The following is a 17724-nucleotide window of genomic DNA, read 5'->3' on the forward strand; positions in this document are numbered from 1 at the left end:
AGCCATAAAGGTCAAGATAAGAAAGTAGATGAGTTCTTGAGATTGGGTTATTAAGAAAAGACAAAAAATGACTTCCTCGTTTCAAATATTAAGTATTAGAATTCAACATTCAGACGAAACTTTGGTGTTGAATGCTAAATGCTAAATGCTTAAACTACTTAAAAAAAATGGCTATTTAGGTTTTGGCCCCACTTTATATAAGGATATTAGCGTTTGGTTCTCCTAAGTTGGTTTATTCGTTTTTGGCTCCGGGTTCAAGTTAGTTGGTCAATCAACTTTAACTACTCCATAGCATATTTTCAAAATGGTAACTTTACCCTTTACGTGAGTTGCGCGTGAATCTCGTAAATACTAGTTTTGTAAAATTTCGATTTTGAAATCCAATACAAATTTCGTTTCGATCATATCGATTTAAAAGTCCACCAGCAAGTATCTATCTTACAAACATTGACGGCTTGGATTAAAAGTCCACGTGGCAATCACAAATCACAAGCTTGAGGAGATTCGCAACTCATGTCGACACGTGGCATCCTCGATGCACTGTCTCATCTCCTTCGTCTTTAGTCTTCATCGCAAACTTCCCTCCAAACAGCTGCAGCTACACTTTATAGTCTCCTTCTCGTTGATTCCTATTGGCCCATCGTTGGCGCGAAACGGGATATAGTTTCGCGTTGATAGAAATCATAAAATGTCAAAATTTAGTACCAAGAACAATTAAAGATGGGTTAAAAGCATTATTTGGTGTAGCACTTTATCAATTAAATCGAGCTAATATGATTGATCTTGGTATAGTGGGTCCACTTTTTTCATTAGTAGTGAAAGATGGAAGGTTGGGTATAGTGGAAGATGCAACACCTGTTATTGCACAAGTTGCTGGGTGTTGCAACAGCGATATTAAATTATAGAAGGAACATGCTTGTAGTTGGGTGGAGATTGCAAATGCAGTTCATATCTTTGTGGCCAATGACGATGCTCATCCACAAAGAGAGGACATAAGAAAGATGTGGGAGAAATTAAGTAAGAAGATCAAGGAAGTTGGATATGTTCCAGATGCAAGTCATGTGCTTTTGTTCGTGGATCAGCAGGAGAGGGAAGTGAAATTGTAGTACCATAGCGAGAAGCTTGCTCTAGCCTTTGCGCTTCTCAATACATCCCCTGGTTCAACAATTCATATAAAAAAGAATATAAGGATGTGCAGCGATTGTCACTCTGCATTCAAAATTCGTGTCAAAGGTGATGGCGAGGGAGATTGTAGTGAGAGACACCAATCGATTCCATCATTTTAATGATGGGTATTGCTCATGTGGAGATTAAACTGATAGAGAAGGTGAATAGTGCTTATTGAATAACTCTTGGATCTCGACCGTTGGATTTGGACACGTGTGGCACGCGTGAGGGGTATTTAGGTCATTTTGAAATTATGAAGATCAAAACCTACCGAGCAATTAAAACTGACCAAGAAGTCAGCTGACAGAACTGGGGCCAAAAACGAATAAACCAATTTAAAAGAGCCAAACGCTAATATCTATATATAAAGTGAGGCCAAAAACTAAATAACTCTAAAAAAAAATAAGAATGCTTAAAACTTAAGTTTAAGAGGTTTTGAATGCTGAATTAAAAAAAACAAACAAACAACCCAATACTTCTTTTCTTCCTTTTTATAGGCTCGGAAAAATCTCCTTGGCTAATGCTCCTTCCTAAACGCGTTTGATTTTTTTGAACAAACATTTTGGTATACAATCTTTTATTGCGAAAGTCTGCAGACTTCGGTCGGTTGGATTATACAAAACTAAAAGGTCACCATGAGGTTCGTGTATTATATATGAACCCAATTTCTCTGGAAGATGTAATGGTGAAAATTTTCTTGGTTCTTCAACGCTGTACAGTTTAGTCCATGACTCCTTCATACCATAGTCTTTCATCACCCAGGCCACAGTATGATGCTCATATCTACAGAACATGCAAAGAAAGCCATCTAACACTGAAACTAGTGTGTGATAATACCCAGCATCATAGTGAGGCTGTGATACCTCCCGAAATTTTTTATCCACCATATCGTAAGCAATGACTACTTTAAGATGATGATTTTCCTCAATTGACTGGATTGTTTTCCAATGTAAAGCGCCTTGAACAAATATACCTGATGTGGCTTCTTTTGTTATATTGTAACCAACTCCTCTGATTGTTCTTTCCCATGATTCCTTGCGTAGTGAGTAGACTTTGACTTCGTTTGACACGAAGTGTACAAGCTCATAATCATCAGAAGTTGCAATATATCCCAAGCCAGTTCCTTGAATATACGAACTGGTATACGGGAGTAATGGCTTCCGCAAGCACCTATATTCTCCAGTAGATGGATTCCATATGTATAAAATATCAAAATTTAAGGCTATGCAGAGCAGTCCATTACAAGCACCCAAAATATCAATATGATGGTATTCCGAGGTCTGAAACGGAGGATTAATAACTGCGTCCTTATGTACTTCATAATCTAATGTGTATATCCTTGTAGATCGGATCAGGAGTCGATATTCTACATGCTTGTTGATGAAAATAGGATCTGAAATTAAAGTATCCCATGATTTTGATACGCACCTGAATCTTGCAACAGTTTTTTCCGGTGACCTTAAGAGTATATTTTCAACGATCTCAAGTGGAAAAAAGTCTGACATCCTATTCTACTTCGTCCAATGTTTAGGCTTGTTACTGTGAAGGAATGGTGTTTTTTTTGCAGTGTTTAAGAACTGAGATCGCGTAGGGTAAAAAGAATACGATATGCAACAAGAAGCTAAAAATAATATTCGGCTTGAAATTCCAACTTTCCAACTTCAGCACGTTTCTAATGGAAAGCATATTGCAAATCGCTGTGGATTAGGGAGGCCCAGGGTAAAAGCCCATGCATTACTAGTGTAATTAGGGTAGGGAATCGGGTTTTGGATTCGGGTCGATTTTCATATCCGTTTATTTATTCAAGTCAGGTTTCGGTATGCGGGTTGAATTTGGGTTGGATATAATTTTTGAACTTTTTTTTAAATTTTTAGTGTTATCCGTTCGGGTCGGTCGAATACCCGTTCCTTGCCCTAAGTGTAATGGACTGAAATTGCCAAAGTTTTGTAACCATTGCAAGATAGTTGGTCACCTTGTCACTGAATGCAGGAAGCTGACATGGTATTTTTTTTTTGCTAAAAGGTAATTGTGTATATAGCAAAAAGAAAAAGTTATAGTTATATCAGGTGAGAGACTCTTATAGCCCCTCCAACATTACAACGATTTAAGCAATAAATCTATAGTAGGTGAAGTGTTGGTTCTCCATACTATGTAGGAAGTCTGGTCTGTGAGGCCACCATTGTTGCTGCCCATTCGCTAAAGTTGCTCCTCTTTTGGCACATTTATCTACTCTGAAATTCACTTCTCTCCATGTACTAGTGAGAATGATGATTGCTTTGGTCTTGCGTCTATTACATTCTGCTTTGCATCTCTAATGTACCTTGCTTGTCTGGAAGGCTTGAACTGCAGCTTTCCAGTCTGATTCTACCATGTCTGGAAAGCTGACATGGTATTGGAAAAGAACAAGATGGTGATAGTGGACAACACTCCCAAGGAAACTGAAGGTAGAAACACGAAGAGACACAGGAAAAAAAAGGGAGAGGAGACTAGTAACAAATGGATAGAGGTTAAAAACAAATCCACAAATGCAATGGCTAGCACTTCAGTAGCTAATGAGAACAATAACCAATTCCAAGTTTTGCAAGAAAACGAGGAAGGGGTGATAGAAGCAATCGAGCATCGGGAAGTACAAGACAAATGCACCACCACCACAAGGGAAAACAACCAAATTGAAATCGCTACAAATGACACTCCAATCGAGCACCCAAATGTTCCTGAAGTAGTTACAAAACCTGAAGAATATGTTGGAGCCATAGTGGGTGCAACTGAACATCCTGAGCATATTGATTGTGTTGCTGCAATCGAAACTATAACACCCCATTTATTTTATTTATATTTTTCCCTATTTATTAGGGTTTAAAAAAATAATAATAATATCTCAAAAAAAAAGAAAGATAAAGAAAAAAGAAAAGATAAGATAAAGATAAAGATAAAATATAATAAGATAAAAACGTGGGAAAGAAAGATGAGAGTTTGGCTACAACCGAACTCTCTCTTTTTGTTTGAAAAAGTTCAAGAAAACCAATGGGGTTTTTCTCAGTAAAAGCTAGAAATATCGTTCTAGTGGAAAAAGGGAAGTAGAAAAGGTTCAACGTCTCAAGACTACTTGGAAAAAAAAATTGTCCCCTTCCTTAAGGAGGAGTTTGCTTACCTAAAGTGGAGAAAATTGTAGTGAACTGTGGGATTGGAGAAGCTGCACAGAATTCTAAATTAAGGTTTAGATGTAGCATCGAAAGATTTGTCTATTATTTGTGGTCAAAGGTCAGTGAAGACTCGGGCAAGGGTGTCTATTGCCACATTTAAGCTTAGAGAAGGTCAGCCAATTGGACTCGCAGTCACACTCAGGGGAAAGGAGAGTCCTATTATTTATGCACATTGACATGATTTCTTGAAATTAATAGCACAATGGATATTTTCATGAATACCAAAGCATAACAACAAAACAATTACTTAGATTCAATGTAAACTATATATAAGGCTTCTGAAAGGCGAAGGCCTAGTGAATCATAATATGACAAAAGTTGACTATCTACCTAATATTAAAGGTCTGACGACCTGTCCTAGTATACTTACTACTTTATCATAATGGTGTGCAAGTCTGCCAAAAAGAATATTCAAGCCTAGATGAGGTTCAAATGCACGAATTCCAAGTGATAAACTTGTCTTAAACAAGATATAGTAAGGGCTGCGACCAAGTGATCAAACCTGTCAAGTTTGGTTTACAGAAAACAGGGCGTCAGAATTTCGTTTTGATGCACTATATTCGAGTCCAGTTTTCATATATTTAGAGTCAGATTCAAACTCTCGCTAAAACATGAAAAAATAAGTTTTATGTGTCTGCTTTCCAACCCAATTGACCTCGTCACATTCCGAGGTCTGTGATGGTAGATATGATGTCTGGAAGTTTGGTTGACAGAAAACAGTGCGTCAGAAATCAGTTTCTGCGCACTGTGTTCAAGTCCAGTTTTAATTTAGTTAGAGTTTGAACTAGATTTTTATGAAAACATGAAAAAGTAATATTTGGAAGTCTGCTTTCTATTCCAATTGGCCTCATCGCATTATAAGACCTGTAGAATTAATTATAGTGTATGGAAGTTTGACTAGCAGAAAACAGTGCGTCAGAAATCAGTTTCTGCGCATTGTGTTCGAGCCTAGTTTTGGCACATTTAGAAGGAGATTGAGTATTTTTGTAAAACATGAGAAAGTAAGTTCTGTGTGTCAGATTTGCAACACAAAAAGCCTCGATGCGTTTATATACTTGTGAAAAGAGTTGTGTCATTCAGAAAATAGTCCGTCAGAAATCTAGTTTGCTGAAAATTAGGATTTTTACCGTTATTATGATAACTATATGTGTATAAAGTTAGTACTTAATTGTGTACGTGATTGTAGTTGTTTCAAATGTATTCACGAAACATTTAACTAATGCGTTATTTCTTATTGAACCTTTTGATATCTATGATTTATATAATTGATAATGAGGTGAGTTGATTAGTTATTGTGTTTGAAATCTTTAGTAATGATCATATTGTTTGAGATGGTATTTGTTTTGTAATGAAAATATTATAATAAATGAGAACTCTTGAGTGTTAAAATCTGGGGTAAAAGTGTCCGGTGAAAATTAAATGTGTCGCCCACATCTTTAGATCTCTCCATGCCTCTTTGATGAAAAGAAATGTTCATGACTAATGATGTCATGTGAAAAGCTGCCTTAAAGAGAAACTAAGGCATTCGCCTTGTGGGTTGGCTGTATTCCTTGAATGTACGGGAATGTAGGTGGGTATTCCTTGAATGTGGCGGGAATGACCCAAGGTATTCATTGAATGTGCCATGAATGACCTGTTAGTGTTATGGTGGGTATTCCTTGAATGTGGCGGGAATGACCCAAAGTATTCATTGAATATGCCATGAATGACCTGTTAGTGTTATGATAGGTATTCCTTGAATGTGGCAGAAATGACCTAAGGTATTCATTGAATGTGTCATGAATGACCTGTTAGTACTATGATGGGTATTCCTTGAATGTGGCGGAAATGACCCAAAGTATTCATTGAATGTGCCATGAATGACCTAATATTTTCTTATGCCCAAAGGAGGTTTTGTGATTATGTGTATGGAAACCCAGAGATGGCTGTGACTAGGGCAGGGATCGGGTCGGGTTCGGGTCGGATATGGCTATATCCGAATCCGAATCCGAATAATTTCACAATATCCGAATCCGAACCCGAACCCGATTATATCCGAAATTTAATATCCGAATCCGACCCGAACCCGACTAAATCCGACTAACCCGATCGAATAACACTAAAAATTCAAAAAAATCCCAAAAATTATATCCGAATCCGAACCCGAACTCGACATACCCGAATCCAAATCTGACCTGAATACATAAACTGATACAAAAATCAACCCAAACCCGATATATTCGGTAATCGGGTCGGGTCAGATTCGGATCTATCCGACCCTATTCCCTGCCCTAGCTGTGACTCACAAGTTACGAGTTTACAAGATGAAAATATGTTTCCTGGAGGCGATATCCCGCTTGGGACATATGTCTTGTAGTGGTACTCGGTGTGAGTGAGGCACACGGATATGTGTGATTTGGCAAATATGTGTAGTGCAAATCGTGGAGTAGGAACTAAAGGTTGAAACGTCTTTTAATAAATAAGTCAACGAGATAATTAATAAGTAAAGTAAAATATTGATTTTACGTGTCTTTGGAGTTATTGCATATGATGTATATGATTTCTTATGAGAAATATATACGTAATTTGTATGAGTTGATACTCATAAGGGATGAATGTACTCCTTGGTTGTGATATTTCCCGCTCTCATAAGTAGACGCGTGGTTTTAAGTAAAAGTATATGAATTGTGTGATGTTATGGATGTGAAGTGTATTTGTGGAATAATATTAGTAAATGATTCTGATTTCTATGTGACTGCGAAATGACTATAATTTGATATGTTATTACAAAAATATTAATGACTTATGATAGTTTGAGATCTATGGTTATGCACGCATAAACTTTATGAAGTACTGATGTCATATGAATGACTACCCTTGATATAGGTATTATGATAAGTGGTATTCCCCGAATATGCAGGACGAACCAGGTTATATCAATTAGACTTAAATGGCTTAAATGAGGTTTGGTTATAAATGGAAATTTGATTGGCTGAGATAAATCATTTTATTGTGATGTCTAACTCTGTTTTGCAGGAGGGTAGGATCTATTAATCTTTTCTGTAGGGACGTAAATATCCTACCCTAAGACGACGTGTTGGCTTAAAGGTAAGGTATACCAAACTCATATTTAATTAGGTTATCATATCTGCATTTAATAAATAGAATGTAAGTGGTATTTATGTTGTGAGTTATTTTGAAAAGTGAGAATGATGAGTACTGTTATATGAGATTATTGGAATTGGTATATTGGGGGTGAAATCTTACTTGGGAAGAAACTACACGCCGTTTTGGAAAACGGAACTATATTGTCTTCCAAGTTGAAATGGTTGGTAATGTTATATTTGAAAGATTATTATATATATATTTTGTTGTTAGTATACTCAGGCCAGCAAATTCAATTTGTTGACCTATGTTTGCTTTGTTTTGCAACGTGGGTGTGTTCTTGGGAACATAGATGGTGGAGTGCAGTGGATAAGGACACGTGATTTGGAGTTACTCTTGGAGTCTTCTGGTTTAAGATTTTCTGAAGGTTACGGTTTTGTTTTGAGAAAGATGTAATAGAGTTGGTTAGTTTCTTTGTAGTTTAATAATGTGATTTAAGGATTGTTCCTTTTAGTTTTCTTTTGATTTCAATTTTATATATATCCTGTTTGATAACAGGGTTATGGATTTTGTTTCACCCCGGGTTTCCAAATGATTGAATATCATTGTTTTAAATATTGTCTGGAAATTTGGGGTGTGACAGAAACGGATCATCCCGAGCATACTGATTGCGTTGCTGATGTGTGTAAAGGATATGTGAACAAAAAATTTCTAAATGTTGGTCAAGTTGTTGACTTTCTTCTAAACAACCAACCGGGTAGCGAACTGGTGGTGGCAGCAACTGACTCTAAAGTTGAACAAGTTTGAAACACCCTCTAAACAAATCTGCATGGGCTGACCTTGTTAATGAAGAGGATAACCGAACTCAGTCAGGCACTAGCAAGCCTACAAACGCTCCATTATGGCAGCAACAAGACTTATCACCTCCCCACACCAGACTTCAGTCTGGGAAGGAGACCGCTTAATCTTCAAGATATTTTCAAATAATAAGCACTCTTCACAATGAGGTGCATCTTTTGGAATGGCCATGGTATATGTAACCACAAAACCAGAGAAAGATTATTCAAGATTGCTCAAGAGAACAGTCCAGACATCATAGCCATTGCAGAGCCTACAGTGAAGACTTCTAGTATTCCTTTCGGCTTTCTCAACACCATTGGCTGCTCAAATACAATAATTGCAAATGCTCCAGATGAATCAGTTGCTAACTTGTGGATTTTATGGAGGAATGACTTGCCACAACCCACTCTCATAAATTCTTCAAAGCAGCAAATTACAATAGAACTCAATGGCGATATCATCACTGTTGTTCACGCTCACAGTCTCTACATCCAAAGAAGAATGCTATGGCTTGACCTAGCAAATCTAAATCAAAATAACCTTCCTTGGGCAGTGATAGGGGATTTTAATTCTTATTTAAGTCCTCTCGAGAAAAAAGGGGGGCAGAACCCCAACTCTTAGTGCTATGAGTGATTTCAGAAAAGTGTTAGACGATAACCAATTGGTGGAAGCGGTGCACTCTGGAGTTACATACACATGGTGGAATAAGCAACTTGGTAGGAACAAGATCATCAGTAAACTAGACAAAATGTTCATTAATTGGAATTGGCTTGACAAGTATGTAGGGTGGTCATACAAGGCCCTGAACAGACTCTCTTCAGATCACTCGCCTCTTGTTGGAAGGACCTACCACATCTCCAAACCTCACAATACCCCCTTTAGATTCATGGATATGTGGTGCTCTCACCCTAGTTTTTTGCCCCTTGTTGAAGAAAATTGGCATGGCCCTATAGATGGTAACCCCTTCTATGTGCTAATCCAAAAGCTCAAAAGGCTCAAGCTGGCACTCAAGACATGGAACAAGGAGTATTTTGGTCACATCCAGAACAACATCAGGCTAGAAACCAAAGTTCTTGAGGACTTGCAGCTTAATTAAATATGAGGCAGATTGGGAGAATATCGCTTTAGAACAAGAGGTTGAGCTCCAGGAAGCTAAGCTTGACACTTTACTGGATCACAAGGCATCAATGTGGAAGCAGAAATCAGGAAACAAATGGCATAAAAAGGGTGAGAGATGCACGAAATTCTTCTTCACTATGGCCAAAATCAGAAGAAGCAAGTCCTTAATCAGAGAGATCCTTAATGATGATGGGAGATTGCTCACTGACTAGAAACAGATAGCAGAACAAATAGTAAGTCACTTCTAAGGGCAGTTCCAACATGAGGATATACACATATATAGATGAACAACTTATTCAGAATGTTCCTAAATTCATAACCGAGGAAGAGAATCTGCAGCTCATAAGCAGACCTACAAAATATGAGATCACAAAAGCAGTTTTTAGTCTGGATTCCAGCAGTTCACCAGGACCTGATGGCTTCAATGGGCGTTTCTATCATGCTTGCTGGCACATCATTGGGAAGGAGGTAATAAAGGCAGTTACACACTTTTTCCACACATGTTGAATGCCCTCTAGTTTCAATGCTAATTTCTTAGTCCTTATTCCAAAAGATAAGAATACTAACAAACTAAATAGATTTAGAGCCATTTGTATGTGTAACTTCTGTTACAAGATTGTTACCAAAGTTCTTGTAGTCAGGCTTGGAAGTGTGGCCACGAAGGTAATTTCTGAGGAACAGAGTGGCTTTATTTCCCAAAGAAATTCCACCAGAATATTGCATTAGCTTCAGAACTTGTCAATGAGCTAAAGATAAAGCGTCATGGTGGTAGCATTGGCATAAAGTTGGACATTTCACAGGCATTTGATACTCTTCATTGGGACTTTCTATGGAGGGTTCTTCAGCAGTTTGGGTTCCATGAGAAATGGATAACTTGGATTAAAGGAGCCATCACCAGCAACTCTCTCTCTCTGTTCTTTTTAATGGCGGACCAATAGGATTCTTTCATGTGGAAAGAGGTCTTAGGCAGGGTGACCCTCTTTCACCCTTGCTCTTTGCCTTTGCGGAAGAATGCAAAAGCAGAAGTATCCACATCATGGCCGAAAACAACAAGATTAAAAGAATGGTTCAAACTCCACTCATACAAGCCTCACTCACCTCATGTTTGCAGACAACATCTTCCTCTTTTGCAATGCCAACAAAAGAACTCTTAGAAATCTGATGGGAATTTTGGATAGATATCAATCCACTTATGGACAGAAAATAAGCAAAGCTAAATGCAAGTTTTTCTTAAGCAAGATGCATCACCATAGAAAAGAGGATATCAAGGAAATGCTAGGCATTAAGGAGGGAGAGCTACCACAAAAATACCTCGGAGTCCCTCTCTTCCAAGGTAGAATTACAAAAGATCACATGGCCCCACTCATTGAGAAGATAAGAGCAAGAATTACAAGTTGGGCAGGGAAGAGCCTCTCTTTTTAGGGAAAAACACTGCTAGTGAAACATGTACTAAATAGCATCCCAATTCACAACATGGCCATATACAAATGGCCAGTTGCAGTTCAGAAAGAGTGTGAAAGGATGATCAGAAATTTTCTTTGGACCGGCAAAGCAACAGAGAAAAAGTTCATAACAGTGGCATGGGACAAAGTGTGCAAGCCTAAGCAAGGAGGACTCTGCCTTAAAAAATTTAAAGACATTAACATGTCTATGCTGATGAAACTTGCCTGGGGAATCCTTACATAAGACAACAGTTGGGCTAGATACATGAAAGAAAAGTACTTTGACAAAGCAGGCGGGCAGAAAAGGAAATCCTCAATTATTACAGATGGGGAATTAGATGGGCATATGGACAACACAATTACAGATCTGAATACTATGAAGAACTTAGGCTTGAACACTAAAGCTAGAATGGCGCCCAAAATGCTAGAATGCTACTGGTACTTGCCTCCTAAAGGTATTATGAAGATGAATGCAGATGGGGCTGCCAGAGGCAATCTGGGCATAGCAGGATGGGGAGTGGTGTTCAGGGATCATAAAGGTACAGTCAAAGGCACTTACATAAGAGGAATAAGAGTGGCAACGAACTATGAGGTAGAATGCACAACTATCATAGAGGGCTTAAACATGGCAATTCAACAAGGGTGGCAACACATATGGGTAGACACTGATTCGGTTGCAGCTGCAAAAGCATTTCAAGACGACAGGGTTCTATGGAAGTTGAGAGCACAATGGGACAAGATCAAACACTCCGACATTTGGCTCCACTTCACTAGCACTTGGAGAGAAGTGAACTTCGCAGCAGATACAAGTGCCAACAAGGGAGTGCACAAAACAATGGTGGAATCATAAACCGCCATTCCTAAAAAAAGATAGAAAATCCGGACTTAACTTACTATAGGTTCATCCCCTAGTGTAATCGAGTCTATCATTCTTTTGTTTCCTTGTAACACAATTTTTAATTAATACAAAATCACCTTTAGAAAAAAAAAAAAATTAGTGTAATGGACTGATGGTGCTAATTGTTGTCATTTCAAATTGAGCTGCTCAGATTGTATGCTGTATCGATACTACTTCCAAAATTCAAATTGCAGACTGACTCTGGTCTTCTTTGAATCACGCTTATAACATTCCCAATGCAAGCAGTTTTGAGGGGAAATAGTAACTTGTTACCCTTATGAGCCAAAAACAATGGCCCAATGCAATGGTGACAATAAGGGTAGTTTTTCACTAAGTTACAATAAGGGTAGCACTTGCTACGGAGATAATTGCCGACTTGTGATCTTCGGACGAACCCTTTTATTCCGCGTGTTTTTTCATTTTTTTTTGACGGGATGTTTCATTCCGACCCGTGAGTTTTTTCTGAGTTTTTTCATTTTTATTTTCTTTCGGACGGGATGTTTCATTCCATCCGGTGTGTTTTTTTTTTCGATATTTTTCATTTTTTACATTCCAACGAAATAAAACATTCTGTCCAAATTTTAAAATCACATTTACCAATAGGCAAACCCTAGTAGCTTCTCACCAAGAAGGCAATTATGAGGGAAAATAGTCATATGTGGCGCCTATGTGAAGGTAACAAGATGTTGCTTGCATTGGGAATGCTCTTACAACAACTTGGGTGTTAGGTTGCTGAACAACTCAAATTCAAATACAATTTTTTTAAACATACCGTGTTTCTGCATTACGGGCAAAAAAGATGGTTGGACAATTATTGCATAGTGTCATGATGACAGAAACTTATTGTCGAGAGAAAAAGACAATCAAATACCCAAATGAAGGGCAAAAAGGATGGTTGGACAATTATTGCATAGTGTCATGATGACAGAAACTTATTGTCGAGAGAAAAAGACAATCAAATACCCAAATGAAAGGCACAATCAAGTACCCATTTGAAGATTTTGTGTTGCGACTAAATGCGGATGCGTGCAATAACAACAAGATCAACCATAAATGTGTGACCTTTAATCAAAACAAATGTTCTAACAATAACCCAAGCACAACACAAATAACTATATCAACTAGCAAAGCATAAAACAAATAAAGAACACACCATACACAATAACACACGATATTTAAGGTGGTTCGGCGAGATGCCTACGTCTACACACGACGAGATCAATAGTTTCACTAGATGAACAAGAAGATTTATATTACAAAAGGAGCTCTCAACCACTCACAAAGAATGGATCTCTCAACACTCACAAATCTCTCTCAAGTTCTTTCTCAAAGAAACCCTAGAAAAAGTTCTCTAACTCTCTCAAGTTTTTTTTTTCACACTCTCTCAATAATCCCTTATATGGTAGGTACAACTTATAAGTAGATATAACATTATAAATGTTATACTTAAATGTTATATCACTTCTTAAGACATACGTCTGCAGACTACTCAGAATCTTTTGTTCGGCACCATAGAGACGAACAGTTCCATTTATGCATATGTCACAATAAGTTATATATCTCTGGTGATGGTCTTGGTTGCCTCATGGTGAGAGACAACCCCAACATCCCCAACATTTTCCACCTCGGTGAGGTTTTAACACATAAAACCGAGTTGAACACAATCATACTATCCACAAAAAATCACTAGTCTTCAAACCACATCTCGAACTCACCATCAACTGCCCCGAAAGGCCATGCCCACAAAGAGTCATACCCACAAAGAGCCACACAATGCTCATAAAGAGTTATGTTCACAGAGAGTCATTCCCATAAAGAGTAATAATGCACACAAAGGGCCATGCCTACAATGACATCAATCAACAATGCAAGAAGTGGAGTACCTACAACCAATGTTGGAACTCAACTCTATAGATAACCTTCTACAACCAATTAATAGCTCTTTTGCCCTTAGGCAATGAAACAAATTCCCAGGTACAAAACTTGTCATGAGTCTCCACCATTTTCTGCATATCCACCGACCAATCTTTGCAATTCCCAATTATAACAACTTCCTTGAAGTTATTTGGCTCATCACCCTCGATATTCAAATACATGCAACGAGTCCGATCGACCATAATGCTTCATTGGCTTATCATGTATATACTTCGTAACTTGTTTCACACTTCTCTTTGGCTTTGATCTAACCAAAGCTTGTTACTAAGGTTGTTGTAGCTATACTTCTTGTTGATCGAATAATTTTTTTTATTAATAACCTCTCTCTCTACAACATCCTCTGATGCTTCCATCTCAATCACTTGAGATTTTATAGAATCACCACTATCTCCAGCCTTTTCCGGCCTGCTAAAATGTAGCACCGAAGTTTCATCAAAGATAACCTCACGTACTACTGACTAGGAACTTGTGGTTCTCAAGACACCACAATTCATATCTTTTTCCTTCTTTTGCATATCCGAAGAATATAGCTTTCTTAGCTTTAGAATCAAGTTTATTATCCCTCATGTGGTAGTAAGCACTAGATTCAAACACGTGCAAAGTATCATAATTAGCTGGCTCCCTTGTCCACACCTCATAAGGTGTCTTGCAGTTTATCGCCGGAACTGGTGATCTATTGTACAAGTAACACGTCATGGCCATTGCATCTGCCCATAACTCTTTTCCAAGATTGGCATTGGAAAGCAAACACCTAGCTTTCTCAAACAATGTCGCGATTCATTCTTTTGCTAACTCATTATGCTACGGCGTGCCCCTTATTTTCCAGTGTCTAACAATACCTTGTTGCACACATAATTCCTTGAAATGACCATAGGTATACTCAGTACCATTATCATACCTCAAAGTTTTCACATTCAATTCCTTTCTGTGTGATTCTCAACCATTGTTTTCCACCACTTAAATGTCTTGAAAACTTCATCCTTGGACTTCAATATATATACCCACACATAGCGTGTATAGTCATCGATGAAAGAGACATAATATCGGTTAACTCCCTTAGAAGCCACTTTGGAGGATCCCTGTCACACCCCGAATTTCGACAGAATTCGAAAAAACATTATTTGTTCCCGACTCTTCGATCTCCGAGGTGTGTGCCTTTCTCAACTCCCAAAACCCATAATCGGTTTAAATATCACGGATAATAAAACCAATAAAATTTTAACTTAAACAAAAGTCTTCTTCATGACAAAGATTCACAAATAAGATTAGGTTACAACTCTCCTTTCAATAACTCTTTAATAAAATTTACAAATGAAATACAAAACATTGTCTAGGCCGAAATTCTATATCACCTCGAGGGAAAACAAAACTAATCCCGAGATGCAACGCATTGCTTAACCACCTGGCAAAACAACCACTCTTCTTCAACACTAAACTTTCAAAACTTATAAACTATGTTCATTGAATGAACACACTCGATAAGCAAACATGCAAATCGGTCAAGATTATAAAAAATCTTTGGTGTGAGTAGCTCTAAAAATAATATATACTTATACAAATATATACATAATCCATCGTGGCCGGTTAGTTCCTCCACCGAAGCCTTAACTTTCAACGACTAATATGACATACTCAAGTACAATAATTAAGGCAGGTAGTTCCTCCACTGAGGCGCCTTAACTTCCCACTAACCACACAACAACTATACGCATCATAAATAAGGCATGTAGTTCCTCCATCGAGGCGCCTTAGGTTCTAACTAAACAAATAACCAACCAAGCATACTACCATCATCTATCTAAAGATACATCATTAACCAACACATTACCATAATTAGATTATTTCAGGCTTTCTTTGCGTGTCCCTAAAATCACGTCGTATCTATGTCTTACCTAGTTTCCCTGGCTACCACAATCGCAACCCAACGCCGAACATGTACATCCACATGCCTCCCCTTACATAATGAACCATTCCGTGCGTAACCACCCTGAGCGGGATGCCGCACACCAGGTAAATCCTCACACGGAAGCAATTATGTAAGTAATGCCACTATTCGGCATAAAATATTGCGCATCATCGTTCTATTTTGCGAACGGAATAATCAAGCCACTATTCGGGTCGCCGGAGGGGCCATTCAAATTTTAATCAAACGCGCCCGGAAGGGCCGAAGCGGCCATTCAGATTAACTGAAACGCCAGAAGGGCCAATCACATGAGTTGTGGTAGTCAGGTTCTAGGATTTTCGTTACGTAATTTATTCAAGTGTCATACATTAATGACTCATAATAAATCCACTATATCGCGTCTTGGTCAATTACCTTATTGCACTAAGCCATAATATTTAGAAATATCTCAATTATATCTCATAACCACTTTCATACTTTCACGTGCCAATATATTATTGCACTACACCACACCCCCCGGCAAATATTTACCAATGCTATGCTACCTCATAGTAGCATCTCACATATATAATAATGGAGTATTTATACATTTATGTCTCTAAAACTATTCCATTTAATATATATATCCCAACATATATATGCTTTACACACTACTCACGTCAAATCTTAATTAGATAATGACAACTAGATTTATATCAGCTTCCACAGCATTTCCACATTTAATTTGTCAATACCATTTACAACATAAAATGTAGCACAATTATACAGTCTACAATCCACAATCAAAGCCCAATATATATATGTTTTACACACTACTCACGTCAAATCATAATTAGATAATGAATATAAACAAACGTGTGAAAAACTAGAAAAGTCAACGTTTCCTAGTCCACGGTCAAAGTCAAAGTCAACTGTCAATGGTCAAAGGTCAACAGGTCCTGGTCAAAGTCAACATGTCTTGGTCAAAGTCAAACTGTCCTGGTCAAAATCAACATGTCCTAGTCAAAGTTAACATGTCCTAGTCAAAGGTCAACACATCATGGTCAAGGTCAAACTCAACATGTCATGGTCAAAGTCAAACTGTCGTTTCCATGTTCGACAGGTTCATGGTCATAGCCATGGTTCATGGCTAAGGTCAAAGGTGCATGGCTCATGGGCTCATGACCAAGGTAAGGGTTCGGACCCAACTAGCCAAGCCCAAACCTTAGAACCCGAAAGTCCAAACATATAAAGACCCAGAAAGATCTATTTTAAGTCCAATGGACGGGCCCAAGCAATATCAGAAACGGGCCCAAAACTTATACTGACCTGGCCCAAAACATAATTGGATTCGCCCGAAACAAACAAGGAAAACCGTCCCCAAAATTTAACTGGCCAAATCCAATCTAAACCGGGCCCAAACAACTTAATTTGGAACTGGCCCCACACTTTAATTGGGTCGGCCCAAAGAAACAAAGAGAACTGGCCCAACATAACTAATGTGGTCCGGCCCATAACAACTTTAAACTAAAATCGGGCCCAACCACAACAAAAATTAGAACTGGCCCAACCAATACCAAAATAGAATCGGGCCCAACAACAAATGAAATTAGGCCAGAAAAAAAAGGCTGAAACCGACCCAGGCCCAAGCCCAAGCCGTCAACAGTTCTTCTTCCTCACCCATTCTCTCCTCCACCACCACCAAAATCCGACCACCACAAATTCTAATCGCCTACCCATTCCAACCTAGCGGTTTGACTCCAAATGAAAAACCCCACCTCTTTAAAGAAAACGAAAACCCCATGTTAGTAAATCCAAACTCTTCTCAACCTAGATCTAAAATTTTTTGGCTGCCATTAATGGCTTCTTTCAAGCTTCCAACAAGCATACCGCCTCCTCACTACCCCATTCATCAAACAACCAACCCACAACAACCCAACATGCAAAGACACAACCAAAAGCGGTTCAAACTACCAAAAAAATCACCCCACCCCATAGCGATAATGGCGTTGATCATTAAAGCCTCCCTCTACCGGTTCAACCACCGAAACCACTACAACCCACCACAACAAACCCAACACTCCACCAACCAAAACAAAGTTCAAATAAAACTGGGCCCGCCATTAGCTTCGACAGAAGCTTCTGCGAGGCTTT

The 17724-nt window shown here is 38.3% G+C and overlaps 1 protein-coding gene and 1 long non-coding RNA gene across 2 annotated transcripts; both read right to left on the reverse strand.

Annotated features, from left to right (window-relative positions):
* Nucleotides 1–1501: 1501 nt before the first annotated feature.
* Nucleotides 1502–2803, reverse strand: LOC147499925 (F-box/kelch-repeat protein At3g06240-like). The gene has a single exon (XM_086559232.1). The coding sequence runs from the start codon at nt 2670–2672 to the stop codon at nt 1698–1700; it is 975 nt and encodes a 324-aa protein (XP_086415358.1). The 5' UTR covers nt 2673–2803; the 3' UTR covers nt 1502–1697.
* A 5165-nt stretch (nt 2804–7968) lies between these two features.
* LOC147499926 (uncharacterized) lies at nt 7969–12437 on the reverse strand. Its single transcript, XR_015196123.1, has 2 exons — nt 10725–12437; nt 7969–10571 (listed from the first exon to the last, which is right to left on the reverse strand). It is a non-coding gene; the product is annotated as an uncharacterized LOC147499926 (long non-coding RNA).
* Nucleotides 12438–17724: the final 5287 nt, after the last annotated feature.

Source organism: Coptis chinensis, chromosome 5, assembly GCF_015680905.1.
Source record: "Coptis chinensis isolate HL-2020 chromosome 5, ASM1568090v1, whole genome shotgun sequence".
NCBI classification, from domain to species: Eukaryota; Viridiplantae; Streptophyta; class Magnoliopsida; order Ranunculales; family Ranunculaceae; genus Coptis; species Coptis chinensis.

Bases quoted from the DNA above. Each gene is read 5' to 3' on its own strand.
- LOC147499925 (XM_086559232.1), bottom strand. From the start codon at position 2,672: ATGTCAGACTTTTTTCCACTTGAGATCGTTGAAAATATACTCTTAAGG.